At 46.3% G+C, this 16,814-nt stretch overlaps 2 protein-coding genes and 2 pseudogenes across 9 annotated transcripts in view; 1 reads left to right on the top strand and 3 right to left on the bottom strand.

Annotated features, from left to right (window-relative positions):
* The first annotated feature begins 497 nt into the window (after positions 1-497).
* Positions 498-16,814, top strand: part of TMEM71 (transmembrane protein 71) — a 213,989-nt gene continuing 197,672 nt past the window's right edge. For 2 of the 6 annotated variants that reach the window (XR_013840898.1, XM_079984513.1), the window contains exons 1-3: positions 498-632; positions 13,733-13,796; positions 15,482-15,694. Coding sequence is in view for 5 of the 6 variants with exons in the window: in XM_079984513.1 (XP_079840639.1) it covers positions 620-632; positions 13,733-13,796; positions 15,482-15,694 (290 nt within the window). In the remaining variant the exon portion in view is untranslated. Of the gene's footprint in view, positions 633-9,668; positions 9,800-12,822; positions 13,188-13,732; positions 13,797-15,481; positions 15,695-16,814 lie in introns of those variants that run through there. The other 4 variants (XM_079984514.1, XM_079984515.1, XM_079984516.1 and 1 more) reach the window with 4 other exon arrangements.
* On the bottom strand, positions 5,938-7,106 carry LOC307220502 (phospholipid scramblase 1 pseudogene; annotated as a pseudogene). The gene has a single exon. The product of its transcript is annotated as a phospholipid scramblase 1 pseudogene (transcript).
* Positions 8,223-9,578, bottom strand: LOC307220491 (phospholipid scramblase 2 pseudogene; annotated as a pseudogene). Its single transcript has one exon. The product of its transcript is annotated as a phospholipid scramblase 2 pseudogene (transcript).
* Positions 10,857-12,280, bottom strand: LOC307220507 (phospholipid scramblase 1-like). Its single transcript, XM_079984519.1, has 2 exons — positions 11,891-12,280; positions 10,857-11,631 (listed from the first exon to the last, which is right to left on the bottom strand). The coding sequence occupies exons 1-2, from the start codon at positions 11,934-11,936 to the stop codon at positions 10,898-10,900; spliced, it is 780 nt and encodes a 259-aa protein (XP_079840645.1). The 5' UTR covers positions 11,937-12,280; the 3' UTR covers positions 10,857-10,897.

Here is a 16,814-nt window from a genome sequence, read left to right as displayed (position 1 = left end):
AAAATGAAACTGTCATTATTCACCCATCCCTGGGCAGCAATGATTCTTTTCTTGACAGGTGGAGGTGGGCATGTGGGAGTGGCATATGGAGCAGGGCACAAGACAACAAATGCATGCATGTATAATATCACTTTATTTCTCAGATTATCTCTCCCCTCACACCACTCTCACCTGTTTTGATAGTAACTCATCCAAACCAGACCTTTCTCTTGGACCTAGTGAACTCCTCATCTACCACCTCCCACTGTTTCTGAAATTTGTTCTTTGCCAATAACAATGCAACAAGCAAGACCCTTCTATTCATAGCTGAAGATACCTTAACATCTAAATTCTCCAGTGGGCTAATCTCTAATCTGCAACGGACTCTTCAGAAAGAATGCTTGTGATGCGAAGCTAGACTTAGCAGGAAACATGACCTCATTCTGCTTCTGTGCTTCCTATTGCACAGTCTGTTTTCAAAAGGAAACAAGCAAGCTCTTTAGTGCTCCTCCTGCACTTTCGAAGACCCATTGCTCTTTCGGCTGCAGGAAGCAAGCGCTATCAGGCACTCAACACTTACAGTCCACAGTCTCGCCTGTTGGATGGATAAGCTGCTGGTGGAGTCTTACCAACTGGCAACATGGCTCTTCCAGGTCTGCAAGATTTTTTACCATGTCAGATGCTTTCTTGATACCAATATTGTAAGAAAGGGTTGCTTCAGAAGCCATTAAAAGATGGGAACTTTTTATCTGCAGAGAGAAAAGATTTAAGCGGGATACACAAGTCACATCAACTGCAATGCTGTACGAAAATATGTGCAAAGATGTGGCAGATGTGATAAATATTTGAATAATGTGCATGTTTATTGGGAAATAAGTACGATTGTTTTAGGTGAGATTTACCACCAGGAAAGTGTGCACACCAAAGCAGTTTTGTATGGTTAGCAATGTTGTTTTCTTCTTTGGTTTTTTGTTGTTGTTGTTGTTGTTGTTGTTTTAAGGGGAAAAAAATCTCAGCTTTCCAAGATCAGACTTTTATCTGTCACGGTAAACTAAAGATGATGATATGCCAAGTTAGTTTCTCCCCCCCCCCATCACATGACCTAGTTCCCATTGTAAATGCTTGCAGTGCAGAATGTGCCATGTAAAGAAAGTAGCCTGGCTGCCAGTTGAGGGGCATTGTTGGTTTAGAAATCAGTTTTACGTAGTAAGAAAGGTGATCAGAACAGGCGAAAGAGGGGAAGCAGCTTCTGCACACTTAACTGTGCAGAAGAGTGAACTTCACTCCTGACATTCCCATTTTGGTGCTGCTTTTCAAGGTGCAGGACAGGAGACTTGTCCTCTTTTGCTTCTGCCCACCTTATCAGGAATTATGCCCTCCAACCTGGCTGTTTGCAGCTCAATACTATAGGTGTCTCCTCATAAGTAAGGCCCACTGCTGTTTATGAGACTTACTTCTTGCTCTGTGTGCCTAGGGGTAAACAACCTTAACAGTATGTGGCTTCAAGCATATATATCTATCTGATTTTATTTTTTTTAAGAATAATCACAACCCACTTCAACCAGTACCATTTAAATCCGTATACAAAATACCGACACTGATCTTAATATGAAAATTGGAATTCCCTTCATTCTTTGCATGTTTGATGTAAATGTGAAAATTAAAGGCTTACTGGGCTTTGTCGTCTAGCAATTTCTGGAGGGCTGCAGGTTTCCCATGTCTGAAGTATAGAAGTGTTCTGATTATTGGTTTTTAAAACAACAGGGAATCGTAGGGTACCTTAAAGACCGACAGATTTGTGATGGCATTAGTGTTTGCGAACTATGGTCCCCTTCATTCATCATACATCTGTTGGTGGATTGTGGTTTATAAAAAGGTTATGCCAGAATGCAGGGCTGTTTGCCTCAGCGGCTCTTCTTCCAGCACCAGTGTGGCGATCACACAGGGCCCCCGGTCTATTGACCCTGTGCCAGCACTGCGATTGCTTTTTTCGCTACCACCACCCCGTATCTCACGGGGACACACACAGTCCAGTCCGTTGTTAACATTAACAAATAATCAAGTTTATTTTTAAATGCAGGAACAAGCTTATGGTTACAGTTAATTTTTCTTAGCAGTTTCTTAATCTTAGTTCCTAACAACTTCAAACTGATTATTCCCAACTATCTATCTGACTCCACCTAACAATTCCTCTCACTCTCTCACAATACAACTCTACCAACCCACTGCCTAAACCTCCCTCTTCCTTCTTCAACTCCCAAACCTCAACCCACTCAACTGACTGACTTTCAAAACCTCCCACTCTAACTTTTATTCCCCCCTTGCATTCTCACTGGCCAATCACATCACACCTATTTTAACCCTTTCCTTATGACCCATCCTAGGAGGCAAATGCCACAACAGGTCCTTGAAAGGTGTGTGCATGTGAAATGCCCCTTTGAAAGGAATTTCAGGCAGACCAGCTTTAGTTATCTCCCTCCACTTCTGGCTTTTCAAGGACACAGTGCTGAAAGAAGCATTGCACAGAGGGGACTAAACAGCAGCCTCGGCTATCTTCTCTATAACCTGGTAAACTTAATGGGGAGTATGGTAAAGGTAGAGGTTGCCACCTGTCCTGTGCAGTACAGGACCATCCTGTGTTTCAGTGTAAAGTGCTACGTCCTGTATTGATGCAGTTTTGTCCTGTATTTCAGATATTCTCTCCCTCCGCCAAGTTAGGGGTCTTCTCCAAATGCATGAGCTTGAAAGGTCATGCATTTAAACTCTGGGTAGCCAAGCACAGAGAGATTTACAGATTCATGTTTATGTGTGTGCGCGCACACATGTGTGGTGTGTGTGAGGGACAAATTCCAGAGGGGCAATCCTGTTAGGCTGCAATAGATTGTAATGGATTGTTTTGAAGTCACTTCAAAACCAGATTGGGGTGGTCCACCAATTGCCCCGCCCTGTATTTTGCCAGAACAAAGGTGGCAACCCTAGATACAGGATCACTACAAAGGCCAACGGCAGGGCTGGCCCACTCAAGACGGTTTCCTCAGATGGCAGAAACCCAAGAAACGGCAACCTTGCAGGCACCCTGCTACCTGCTGTAGCAGCAGCGGCAGCAGCAGGTTTCCAGCGAGATCTCACAGAAGTCTCGCTGGATCTCATGTGCTCCATGAGATCTTGGTGGAACCCACCGTTGTCGCCATTTCGCAAGCACTGCCGCACAACCCAGGTAAGGGAGGCTGCGGCAGCGGGGGAACGCAGGCCGTCAGGGGAGGGGACTGGACCACCCTGAAGGATCTCCGAGGGAGACACTAGCCCCCGCACTGGGCAACTTACCTGTGGAGTCCTCAAACCTGATCCTGGGCTTGGAAATATTATGTTTGTACAGTGGTACCTTGGGTTAAGTACTTAATTTGTTCCGGAGGTCGGTTCTTAACCTGAAACTGTGCTTAACCTGAAGCACCACTTTAGCTAATGGGGCCTCCTGCTGCTGCCGGAGCCCACTTTCTTTTCTCATCCTGAAGCAAAGTTCTTAACCTGAAGCACTATTTCTGGGTTAGCGGAGTCTGTAACCTGAAGCGTATGTAACCCGAGGTACCACTGTACTATGTATTACTATCAGGGCCGTCTTAAGCATATCCGGCGCTGTGGTGCAAAAATCCGTCTGGCACACCCACACCCCCGGCAACTCCAAAACAAGGGAGGGTGTGTGTGGAAAATGTTCTCTGCCTCCCCCATCGCTCCGATCCCTTGCATGGTGGTGGCGATCAAGCAGGAAAAGGTGCTGGCGGACATGCTCTGCAGCGTCAGGGCGCCCGAGAAGGCAGCCTGGGAAGGCTGCGTGCTGTCTTTAGCAGATGCAGAGGCTTGGGAGGGAAGCTGTGTGCAGCTTCCATCCTAATAATAATAATAATAATAATAATAATAATAATTTATTATTTGTACCCTGCCCATCTGGCTGGGTTTCCCCAGCTACTGTGGGCGGCTTCCAACAAAGGTTAAAAATACGTTAAAATGTCACACATTAAAAACTTCCCTAAACAGGGCTGCCTTCAGATGTCTTCTAAATGTCAGGTATATCTCTTTGACATCTGATGGGAGGGGATTCCACAGGGCAGGCGCCACTACCAAAAAGGCCCTCTGCCTGGTTCCCTGTAGCTTTGCTTCTCGCAATGAGGGAACCGCCAGAAGGCCCTCGGCGCTGGACCTCAGTGTCCGGGCAGAACGATGGGGGTGAAGACACTCCTTCAGGTATCCTGGGCCAAGGCCATTTAGGGCTTTAAAGGTCAACATGAACACTCTGAATTGTGCTCAGAAACGTACTGGTAGTCAGTGTAGGTCTTTCAAGACTGGTGTTATATGGTCTCGGCAGCCGCCCCCAGTCACCAGTCTAGCTGCCGCATTCCGGATTAGTTGTAGTTTCCGGGTCACCTTTAAAGGTAGCCCACATAGAGCACATTGCAGTAGTCCTAAGCCTCTGCGGGGATCGCTCTCCTCCCGCGGAAGCTTGGGAAGGAAGCTGCACACCCGCCAGCCATATACTTGGTGGGGCACAGCTGGCGGGTGTGCAAGGAAAGGGGAGGCTGCTGGCAAACCATGCAGCTCCCCCACTCTCTAGGGTGCCCCTGAGACGCTGGCGCCCTGGCGCAACGAACCACTAACACCAATGGGAAAGACGGCTCTGGTTACTATAGGTGGGATCTGACTTAAGCAAAATGTCCTAAACCAAAAATAATATCTATTAGTGTTGGTTGTATATTATCCTTTCCATGGGTATGATCCCTGCCTTAACAGCCACAAGGCACTGGGACTTCCCATTTCTCACCCATGCATTGGTCCATAGGGACTTAGCTCAGTTGTTTAGAGCATGGTGCTGATAATGCCAAGGTTGCATGTTTGTTCCCCGTATGGGACAGCTGCATATTCCTGCATTGCAGGGGGTTGGGCTAGATGATCCTCAGGGTCCCTTCCAACTCTACCATTCTATGATTCTGTGGCCTTTTCGTAAACACTCCGCCTGCACAGGGGAGGGCTTCCTCGTATATGTATACCTTTAGATGTATCAAAAATTATATAAGAATACATGTCAGTGTAGGACGCAGGTGGCGCTGTGGGTTAAAGCCTCAGCGCTTAGGACTTGCCGATCGAAAGGTCGGCGGTTCGAATCCCTGCGGCGGGGTGCGCTCCCGCTGCTCGGTCCCAGCGCCTGCCAACCTAGCAGTTCGAAAGCACCTCCGGGTGCAAGTAGATAAATAGGGACCGCTTACCAGCGGGAAGGTAAACGGCGTTTCCGTGTGCGGCTCTGGCTCTGGCTCTGGCCAGAGCAGCGATGTCATGTTGGCCACGTGACCCGGAAGTGTCTCTGGACAGCGCTGGCCCCTGGCCTCTTAAGTGAGATGGGTGCACAACCCCAGAGTCTGTCAAGACTGGCCCGTACGGGCAGGGGTACCTTTACCTTTACCTTTTTTACATGTCAGTGTGTTATTAATTCTAGAGAACCCTCATAAGCAGATATATATGCGCCATAATTATTTTAAAAAATAAGTACTTTTAACCAGTGTTAGAAACTCAAGATATGTCAGCTAGGTGCTAAATGGCTCCTTAAACCAGGGTTACAGTCGCCAAAATGGAATGCCTAGTTGCCATTTTGGAGCCAGACACCTCAAAGGTCGTATTTTTTCAAGGTGACTTTTGGTTCCTGAAATTCATTCTGATTGTGCAGATAAAACATAGTGGATAGAATTCTACAGGATGTGTTGCTAGTGTGTGAAAACAGCCCAGATCCAAGAATCCCCAGGCATGAGCCGCCAGATTTCGGAGATGTAGGTCAATTGGTCGCAAGTGGCCGATAGCCAGGTGCAAAATGCACCCGGTGGCTGGAGAATTTCTAACGCTGCTTTTAACGAAATTATCTTTTACGGACAGGCTTAATGCCCTGTTTTGGCAAAGCAAAAGGAGAAGGAACGCGAGGGCTTTCTCCAAAGTATTTATAAGGCAGCAGCTAGACCTAACCCCAGACCCCCATTCGCTGGCCTCCTCCTCCTCCAGCTTCAAAGAACATGAAATCGACAAGGAAGGCAGCGCCAAGCATGACAGCCTTGATTTTAACATCAAGGTCCAACGGGAACTGGATCCCAAAGTTGTCAGTATCGGTGAAGAGCTCTTTCACAATGCCAGTCCAGTGCTTAGAAATCCTCCCGACAGCCGTCTGTTCATCCAGCGACAGGACCTCAAAATGAACATCTTCACAAAAGCTGCATGCTATGCAGGGCCCGGTGATTTTAAGGACATCCTGTTGGAGTTCATTTTGGATAGTGAACTTAGGCAGACAGGGATCCCACGTCTGCTTAATATACCCAACGGGCGTGCCTGGAGGGGCATGGACTTCAAGCTCTTGCAAGCAGCACGGAAAACAGCAGCTGGAGCACCGGAGAGGTCGCTGGAGCTCAATCACTTCCTGGCCCACGTTGTCCATGATTTTAATGGTAAATGGCCGATCCATTCCACAGCAGAGTCGCGTGCAGCAGTCGGTATCTTCGGCTGCAAAGTAGATCCTTTGCCCCCAAGCGTTTTTCACTTCATACCTGTTGCTGGTTTCAAAGCCAATTATGATTTCCACAAGCTCAATCTTTTGCTGAATTATCATCTGGTCAATCTGGCTTAAATATTCCAATCCCGGGGGGCAGTTGGGAGGCGGAATTGGAGCTGGCATCCACACAACGCCCTGAAGCGCCTGACCGTGAACAGGATGAGCTCCTGGGGCATGTGGAACATATCCGTATGCTACCTGTGGTGTAGGGCCACGCTGGGGGGGTTGTTTTGGTGGCATTTCCGTGGGTCCGCATGAATCTGTTGTTTCTTGAGGAGCTAGGCCATGTTCTGAGGGTGCCTCTTTGCAGTTAGTGGGCTGCCCAAGGAGGAGGAGATTGTTTTGTGAAGGACGGTCATCCAGGTGGGCTGAGCCACCACCTGGAGGCTGAAATAATGCAGCCCATACAGAGTTTTAACCACATACTACACATCAGTGGGCCTATTGTTGAGTCACGATAGAGAGGACAATGGCAACTGCAACTATCAGTTCCGAAGCTGTACCCATGAGGCAGCGGTGAGGAATCTTTCCTTCTTTTTTTAAAGGGTCAGTCATTGAGCTCCACCACAAAAACCACTTGTGGGTTGGGCAGCCCCAACCAAGCTGGCCCAGTGATAAGATTCAAGAGTCCCGGTTGTTGCCTGCTCAGAAGGGTGGTGGGAATGGGTGATTGGCAGATAGCTGTGATGAGCCTGTTGACGACTCTTAACGACTGCAATAGGTCTTACAGGAAAAAGCAAGGGGTGAGAAGGTGAAAAATGGCTTTGTCATGTATAATGAGATAAGAATCCAATGTCTTTGTTAAGACCAGGTCTCTCCATGGTTTTAAGTTTGGTGATAAGTTGCAATTCAGCAGCTTCTCTTTCCAGTATATTTCTGAAATTCCTTTGTAATAGAACAGCTACTTTGAGATCTTGTATAGAGTAATACCCCTCCCCACCTTCTCACTATATAGAAGGGTCTGGTGACTTCTGTTTCAGTGCATCTGAAGAAGTGTGCATGCACACGAAAGCTCATACCTAGAACTAACTCAGTTGGTCTTTAAGGTGCTACTGGAAGGAATTTTTTTTCTTTTATTTTGTTGTGACTCAAGTTGTTCATCTGCTTCCATTATGGCAGAGGCTGGAAAACCCTCTGGTTATATGTGGATATACAGCACTGTAGCCTCTCTTTGTGGCAATTTATGGTGAAAGAGAGAGAGAGAAACCCAGGCTGAGACTGAGAGGCACAGGGCAATAATAGATTCAGTGAATTGTAGAGTTGGAAGGGACTGTGAGGTCCATTGAGGTCCAACCCAGGCAATGCAGGAATCTCTTCTAGATCGTACATGACAGGTGGCCATCCAACCTGGGCTTAAACTATCTGAACCATCAAGACAGTTCTTCCTAATGTTTAGTCAGAATCATCTCCTTTCTTGTAACTTGAATTCATTGTTTCAGGTCCCACCCTCCTGAACTTCCCCAATGGCCACTGAAATAGAAGAGGCACCCACACTCTCACCAAGCCCAACACTTCCCAGACACATATTGAACACACAGTGGCATTCCACACACAGCCAGCTAGTCAATAATAACCATACAGAAATACTAATAGATCTGACAATTGATGCCAAGGGGCATCAGACTAGGAGGTACCTTCTGCATAAATATGCCAGGTGTGACTCATACACAGAAAAATACATACATTTTAATTGTTGTTGTTGTTTTTTTTAAAAAAGTGTTTCCATTTCAATGCATTATGAATTCTAGAGCAGCACCCATAAATTGGAATGTCCCACCACGATAGGTGCAAGAGCTGCAGCCGCAATTCAAAAATAAGTAGTTTTAACAAGAAGCCCTCTTATTCACCAACTTAACGCTCCATCTTAGCAAAGGAAAAGTAGAAGTAGCAACATGAGGCATTTCTTCGAAGCAGCTTCCAGGTCTATTGTCAGACCCCTGTTCTCTGCTGCCCTCTTCCTGCGCATTCAAAAAACATGAAATCCATCAGGAAGCAGGCCCCCAGCAGGACAGCTTTCATTCTAACATCAAGGTCCAACGAGAACTTAATTCCAAAGTTGTCAGTATTGGGGAAGGCCTCTTCCAGAAAGCCAGTCCAGTGCTTAGAAATCCTTCCAACCTTGGTCTCCTCGTCCAACAACATCACCTCAAAGTTCATATCTTGACACAAGCTGCACAGTACACAGGGCCCGGTGATTTTAAGGACATCCTGATGGAGTTCATTTTGGATTGCAAATTTAGGCAGAAAGGGGTGCCATGTCTGCTTAATGTACCCCACAGGGGTGCCTGGAGGGGCATGGACTTCAAGCTCTTGCAAGCAGCACGGAAAACAGCAGCTGGAGCACCGGAGAGGTCGCTGGAGCTCAATTACTTCCTGGCCCACATGGTCCATGATTTTTACTGTAAATGGACATGCTGCTCCACAGCAGTTTCTCGCACAGCAGTCTGTTTCCTCAACTGCCAAGTATATCCTTTGCCCCCAGCCATTTTTTATTTCGTATTTGTTGCAATTTTCAAAGCCCATTATTATTTTCAGAAGCTCAATCTGCTGGTGAACGACTATTTGATCCAAGAGACTTAAATATTCTAATCCGGGAGGACAGCTGAGATCTGGAATGGTTGCCCGCATCCAGGTTACAGCCTGGGGGATGCAAACATCACCCATTTTTAGCTTACAAGAAGATAGGGAAGATCCATAAACTCCGGGATAACCTTGCTTTATGCTCATCAGCTCTCCTGGATAAAGTAGCTCATCAGCGCTGTTCTGTACACCGTGTCCAGGCATTCTCACTGGTCTGGGGCCAGCTTTTCTAACTGCTGTGGGCAAATGTTTTTGTAGCATTTTTGTGGGTCTGTGTTCATCTGCTTCTTTGGGAGCCATGCCAGGCTCTCAATGTGCCTCTTCACCGTTACTGGGCTCAGGTTGATGCCCAAGGATGTGGGACTTACTTACTTATATATTTTGCACAGAGGACCATTCAAAGGATGTGAGTCTCCAACCAGGAGGCTGGAATGATACTAAGTTGAACTAAGTTCTAAACATCCATGGACCTATTGTTGAGTCACAGTGGTTGTGTGGACATTGAACTCCCCCAGAAGTCTTAGGGTTCTCCAGAACCACACCAGATATCACTGGGAAGCAGAGCGTGCAACACACCATCATCCCCTTCCCAAATCGGTCCCTTGGATGGCCAACTTCAGATGGAGGGGTCTCTGTGGCGTTCCAGTGTTTGCATATAATAACGTATGTACTGTACATTGATAACAAATAAGGTGATATTGTAATACAGTGGTACCTTGGGTTACAGACGCTTCAGGATACAGATGCCGCTAACCCAGAAATAGTACCTCGGGTAAAGAACATTGCTTCAGGATGAGAACAGAAAATGCGCGGTGGCAGCGGGAGGCCCCATTAGCTAAAGTGGTACCTCAGGTTCAGAACAGTTTCAGGTTAAGAACGGACCTCCAGAACAAATTAAGTTCTTAACCAGAGGTACCCCTGCAGTGGTAAGTAAATAATAGAATTAAGGTAATGTTAGATAGGGAAGGGGAGAGAGTGAGCTGGAATGGAGGATTGGCTAAGACTCTGAATGCGAGGGAGGAGACAGTTGAGAGTCAGTTGGAAGTTTAGCCAGTTGGGATATGAAGCAAAGTTGGCTAGATGAGTACTGTATAGGATCAGCAGTAATACAGCTACTGCTACACTGGAAATAAAGCAACAGATAAGATACAGGGGTGTTAGCTACCATAATGCTTATGTACACAAAGTCACCATCATCTTCTTATATATAAATTTATACCCCACCTGACAGAGACTCTAGGGTGCTTCTGTGGGTTGAACCACAGAGCCTAGGACTTGCCGATCAGAAGGTCGGTGGTTCAAATCCCCGCGACGGAGTGAGCTCCGGTTGCTCGGTCCCTGCTCCTGCCAACCTAGCAGTTTGAAAGCATGTCAAAGTGCAAGTAGATAAATAGATACTGCTCCAGCAGGAAGGTAAACGGCGTTTCCGTGCGCTGCTCTGGTTCGCCAGAAGCGGCTTAGTCATGCTGGCCACATGACCCAGAAGCTGTACGCCGGCTCCCTCGGCCAATAAAGCGAGATGAGCGCCGCAACCCCAGGGTCGGTCACGACTGGACCTGATGGTCAGGGGTCCCTTTACCTTTAAGAAAATTCTGCCTCTATAAATGCAAGAGCTGCAGCAACAATACAAAAAAAACCCTGGTTTCAACAAACAAAAAAACCCTCTTGTGAGCAGGCTTAAGACTCCATCTAAGCAAAGCAAAAACAGAAGAAACCAGAGGACTTTCTCCAAGGCATTTATTTATAAGGCGGTAGCCTGGCCTAACCCCAGACGCCCATTCGCTGCCGGCCTCCTCCCGCGGATTCAAAAAACATGAAATCCACCAGGAAGCAGGCCCCCAGCAGGACAGCTTTCATTCTGACATCAAGGTCCAATGGGAACTGGACTCCAAAGTTGTCAGTGTCGGTGAAGGCCTCTTTCAGAAAGCCAGACCAGTGCTTAGAAATCCTTCCAACCGCTGTCTGCTCATCCAGTGACAGCACCTCAAAATTAATATCTTGGCACATGCTGCACACTATACAGGGCCCGGTGATTTTAAGGACATCCTGATGGAGTTCATTTTGGATAGTGAATTTAGGCAGAAAGGGGTGCCACGTCTGCTTAATATACCCAACGGGTGTGCCTGGAGGGGCATGGACTTCAAGCTCTTGCAAGCAGCAAGGGTACAAGCAGCTGGAGCATCGCAGAGGTCGCTGGAGCTCAATCACTTCCTGGCCCACGTTGTCCGTGATTTTAATTGTAAATGGCCGCAGTGTTCCACAGCAGTTTCGTGTGCAGCAGTCGGTGTCCTCAATCGCCGAGTAAACCATTTGCCCCCAAGCGTTTTTTACTTCATACTTGTTGCTGGTTTCAAAGCCAGTGATGATTTCCAGAAGCTCAATCTGTTGATGAATAATCATTTGATCAACCTGGCTTAAATATTCCAATCCTGGGGGGCAGTTGGGAAGTGGAGGTGGAGCTGGCATCCAAGTTATAGGACGTGCATATCTTTGACCTGAAGAGAAGAAGAGTTTGGATTTGATATCCCACTTTATCACTACCCGAAGGAGTCTCAAAGCGGCCAACATTCTCCTTTCCCTTCCTCCCCCACAACAAACACTCTGTGAGGTGAGTGGGGCTGAGAGACTTCAGAGAAGTGTGACTAGCCCAAGGTCACCCAGCAGCTGCATGTGGAGGAGCGGGGAATCGAACCCGGTTCACCAGATTACAAGTCCACCGCTTTTAACCACTACACCACACTGGCTCTCACTGACCTGGGGGAGCTCCATAAGCTCCTTGAGGACGCTGGGGTGTGTTCATTAGCGGTCCTGGTTAATGTGGCCCAGGGGCTTGTTGACTGTCCCATCCTACATTGCCTGTGGTGTAGGGCCAGCTTTTCTATGAGCTTGCGGGGGAATTGTCTTGATGGCATTACTGTGAGTCTGTCAACATCTGTTTCATTGGGAGCTGTGTTGTTCTCTCAGTGCACTGTTTCGCAGTTACTGGGCTCAGGTTGCTGCTAAGAAAAGGGGGAATGGTTTTTTGAAGGAGGACCATTCAGATGATGTGAGCCTCCACCTGCAGACTGAAATGGTATAACCCATACACAAGTTGAACTAAGCATCCATGGGCCTGTTGTTGAGTCACAATGGTTGCAACTGTCATTGTCCTCTGTCGATCCTTAAGCTGGACCTATGAGGCAGCACCAAGGAACTTCTCTCTCTCTCTCTCTCTCTCTCTCTCTCTCTCTCACACACACACACACACACACACACACACAAATGTTTGCATTCATTATAAACATCAAGTAAACAAATAAAGCATTTGAATGAAACACTGCATGTCAAATTAAGGGTACCTGATTTCCCTCAGGCTTGCAAATGAATAACGGATTTCCCTCTGGCTAGCATGGCTACAACCATTAATCAGTAAACACTGTGTAAATGTTTGCAAAGTAATAATTTAGCACCGTAGTGTGAATCAACAATGCAATCCATCAGGTGATTTTCCCATAACATGACTGTTAATCTACATTTGGCATTGCTAATTAAACTGTTTGGGTTTTGCAGAAAGCAAGCCCCACTGGCATAGGAAAGAAGTAGCTGAAAAAATCACAACTTATTGCAAATGGAACCTGGAGATGTATATGTGTGTGTGTGTGTGTGCGCGCGTGTGTGCATTATGCCTATGGATTATGTAACACCACTCGTGCAAATTGGGTTTTACAGAGTAGAAAAGAGAGGCTGAACTATAACATGATACCCATTAATTTGCAAATAATTTTGTGGGTCATCTTGGACCAGAAACTATTTAGGTTGCATTGCACACTTTTATACCATCCAACAAACTTATTCTATGGAACCGGTCCATGGACCCTCTTCCAGGTGCTCCTGCTTCTGGAGGTTAGGTGGATAACTACTAGAGAAAGACCTTCTCTGTGGTGGTACCCAAATTACCCACAAGAAGCTGCCTTATATTATGTCAGACCATTGGTCCATCTGGCTCAGTATCCTCCATTGGTTCAACTGGCAAGTCACCAGAACCCACTACTAGATTGCAACTTGATCTAAGGTGAGGCACAGCAGTAGAACTGTCACCTTGCAAATATACGGTAGTAATAATAATAATGATGATGATGATGATGATGATGATAATGATGTTTTGGCTAAAGGTGGGGCCCAGATATGAAAATGTTGAAGACTCTGTTGAAGACAGTGACTCTCCAGATTTTCCAGTAGGTCTCCCTTTCCAGCTCCACCTGGAGATGGCAAGGATTGAACCTGGGACTTCCTGTAGATGGACCATGGCCCTACCTGTATCTACCTAACACCTCCTTTGCCATCTTTTAGGCACAAGCCATCCCTACCTTGCTCTGGATGGCTGTTGGGAGTACAATCCTAAACATGCCTACTCAATCAGAAGTGACCTTCATTGAATTGACCTTGCCTTGTGAATGGTACATGCCTGGTCCTTCCATCTAAATGAGAGAGGGAGATAGATAACACATATTTTTCATGTGCATAATATGTGTGAAAGGATATATGCTTCAGCTATGCATCTTGTCCCTGAGGAACAAATCATAACTGACCATTCTGCTTATCTGTTCTCTGCATTAGCAGGTTCTCCACTGCTTGAAAAGGAGCCCAGGAAGAAGATGACATCAGAACTCATCACACCCAGGTTACTTATACATTTTTATATCACCAGTCTACAACAGTACTAGAGATGGTATGCTAAATGCACATGTTGCCCGTCCTTATTGTCCCTGGGCCAGATCAGATGTCACAATCTCTTGCTCATGGCTGCTACCAAAAAGCCATTTCCTATGCTGGTCACTGACATGTTGCGGGGGGTGGGATGTAATGTTTAAATGTATGCATTAGGAAAAGTAATGTTTCACTCATGCATATGCCAGCGCTATGCATGGATAACATATACTACAGGGCAAAAAAGCTATCTTTTGCAGTAGTGGAGCCTGAGCTTTGCAACTTCCTCCCACAAAGATCCACCTGTTGCTGTTTAGTTGTTTAGTAGTGTCTGACTCTTCGTGACCCCATGGACCAGAGCACGCCAGGCACTCCTGTCTTCCACTGCCTCCCGCAGTTTGGTCAAACTCAAGCTGGTAGCTTCGAGAACACTGTCCAACCATCTCGTCCTCTGTCGACCCCTTCTCCTTGTGCCCTCCATCTTTCCCAACATCAAGGTCTTTTCCAGGGAGTCATCTCATCATGAGGTGGCCAAAGTATTGGAGCCTCAGCTTCAGGATCTGTCCTTCCAGTGAGCACTTAGGGCTGATTTCCTTCAGAATGGATCGGTTTGATCTTCTTGCAGTCCATGGGACTCTCAAGAGTCTCCTCCAGCACCATAATTCAAAAGCATCTATTCTTTGGCGATCAGCCTTCTTTATGGTCTAGCTCTCACTTCCATACATCACTACTGGGAAAAGAATAGCTTTAACTATACGGACCTTTGTCGGCAAAGTGATGTCTCTGCTTTTTAAGATCTACCTAGCACCATGTAAAGATGTGGGAATTCACCCAAGTCTTGGATGTGGTAGGATGCCAGGTGGAATGCTTTTTGTAGCTGTGATTTACTTGCCTTGTTTTATGCTGTTATCTTTTATGTTGTGTGTATCTTATTGATACCTACTTCAAAATTGTCGCTTGAAATGAAGGAGCAGGCCAGAAACATTTAAAATAAATAATAGCTGCTATGGGGCTGGGGTATTTCTAGGTGGGATGAACAATGTAGAACAAGTTAGAGCCACTTGATTGCTTGAGGAAGCAGGGATGAATGGGTAGCTCCATGTCTAGTCTGTGTCAATTTTGCATGTGTTTATTCCTTCTATCCCGTTTCTACATTAATACACCATTTTTTAAAACCTACATGAAAACCCATACTCATATTTTTAACATGGTTGTCTCATTTTTTGATATATTTTATCCCAAAATGCCCGTTTTCGTGCATTCTAGTACATTTTGAACCCATAAGTATTTTGCTAAATTTTGGAAAAGCATGTAGGGTAATTTCGTTTGCCCTAGGCATTATAACCCCTTGGAAATATCATGTGTATGTTGGAATGTGATTATACATGCCTTAGCATAGATACCAGATAAAAACATCCGGTCCATCCGGCTCAGAACTCTCCACATCAGAGGTAGGGAACCTGTGGCTCTCCAGATGTTGCTAAATGTTTATATAATTTCTATATAAATAACTATAAATCTGTTTGTTGTAAGTGTTCCACAAGGCTCCTTGTTGCACTAACTGCAACAGACCAACAGACCTACCAGCTCGGGAACTTGCTGTCTTGTGGTCTTCTGCCAGATGTCTGAGTAACAAAATTTTTGATATTATTGTCATAGATGCACAGATGCTTTCCTGGACCACGAGACGTCCTATGAATGTTGTTCCACCAACCCCTGCACAGGCTGTGTCTTGGCTTGTCGCCGGAGCCCTCGGCTTCTTACTAACGGCTACTACTTACTCACGGAGGACAGTTTTCTGTCTGATGAAGACGGCAACGTCACACTGAGTCTATCCCAAACAAGTGTTACCTATAAAGAGAAATTAGTTAGGTAAATGTGACCTCGTGTATAAGTTCTATTGCAGAAGCAAGTGCCTTCCACACATTCTGCAAAACCAATGTTACTGAGTCCTGTTCTGTTACTTTCATGCACCATCTCCCTGCTTATAGGAGGCCTTTTCAAAGGAATTAACTACTATACAAACCAGCCTATGAGTTCACTGTTATGGTTTGCTGCCTCTGGTAGCTTGTTGAGAATCTATATTCTTTACAAAAGTGCAGATTAGGAGTGGAGAACTTTTTTCAACCCGAGCAACTTTCACTCATAATTAGCCGTCTAGGGATCACATGCCAGTGGCGGAAGAGGCCAGAGGGAAAATTGAGTGGGGCCCAGGGCAAGAGTGTGTGACTTTTACCATTGTACAACAAGCTACATTCCAGGCACACAAAAGTCAGAGGTCTCAACATAGAGACATCTTGGATCCAGGCAAGAAAGAGATACAATCACAGCTCAGTAACAATTGAATACCTGTAAAACACTTGAGGAAGACCGGGAACAGGGGTTTGGGCTGAAGAGAAGTGGGAAACAAAGAGAGCACTGGAGGGCTGCATTTGGCCACCACATCTGAGGTTCTCCACCGATGGTGCAGATTCCCAAGAGATAAATCTTGGTTCTCTGCTCTGAACCATGTTGCTGTTGATAACAATGAAAATTCACCATCAGTAGGACAGTGCTTTGCAAGGGCCATTAACAATAGAGACCTCTCTGCCACAGAGCTTACAACCTAAATTCTGGCAGGGAGGAATAATAATAGTAATAATAATAATTTATTATTTGTACCCCACCCATCTGGCTGGGTTTCCCCAGACACTCTGGGCGGCTTCCAACAAAGGTTAAAAATACATTAAAATGTCACACATTAAAAACATCCCTAAACAGGGCTGCCTTCAGATGTCTTCTAAATGTCAGGAAGTTGTTTATCTCTTTGACATCTGATGGGAGGCGTTTCACAGGTTGGGGGGCCACCACCGAGAAGGCCCTCTGCCTGATTCCCTGTAGCTTTGTTTCTCGCAGTGAGGGAACAGCCAGAAGGCCGTCGGCACTGGACATCAGTGTCCGGGCAGAACAATCGGGGTGGAGGCCCTCCTTCAGGTATACTGGACCGAGGCTG

The sequence above is a fragment of the Podarcis cretensis genome (assembly GCF_951804945.1).
Source record: "Podarcis cretensis genome assembly, chromosome: 7".
Taxonomy (NCBI): Eukaryota; Metazoa; Chordata; class Lepidosauria; order Squamata; family Lacertidae; genus Podarcis; species Podarcis cretensis.
Note: the sequence above shows the minus strand (reverse complement) of the source record. Positions and strands in the feature narration are given on the sequence as shown.

Coding starts and splice junctions, on each gene's coding strand:
- LOC307220507 (XM_079984519.1), bottom strand. CDS start 11,936: ATGAACACACCCCAGCGTCCTCAAGGAGCTTATGGAGCTCCCCCAG. Junction 11,632..11,890: donor AGCTTATGGAGCTCCCCCAG/GTCAGTGAGAGC, acceptor TCTTCTCTTCAG/GTCAAAGATATGCACGTCCT.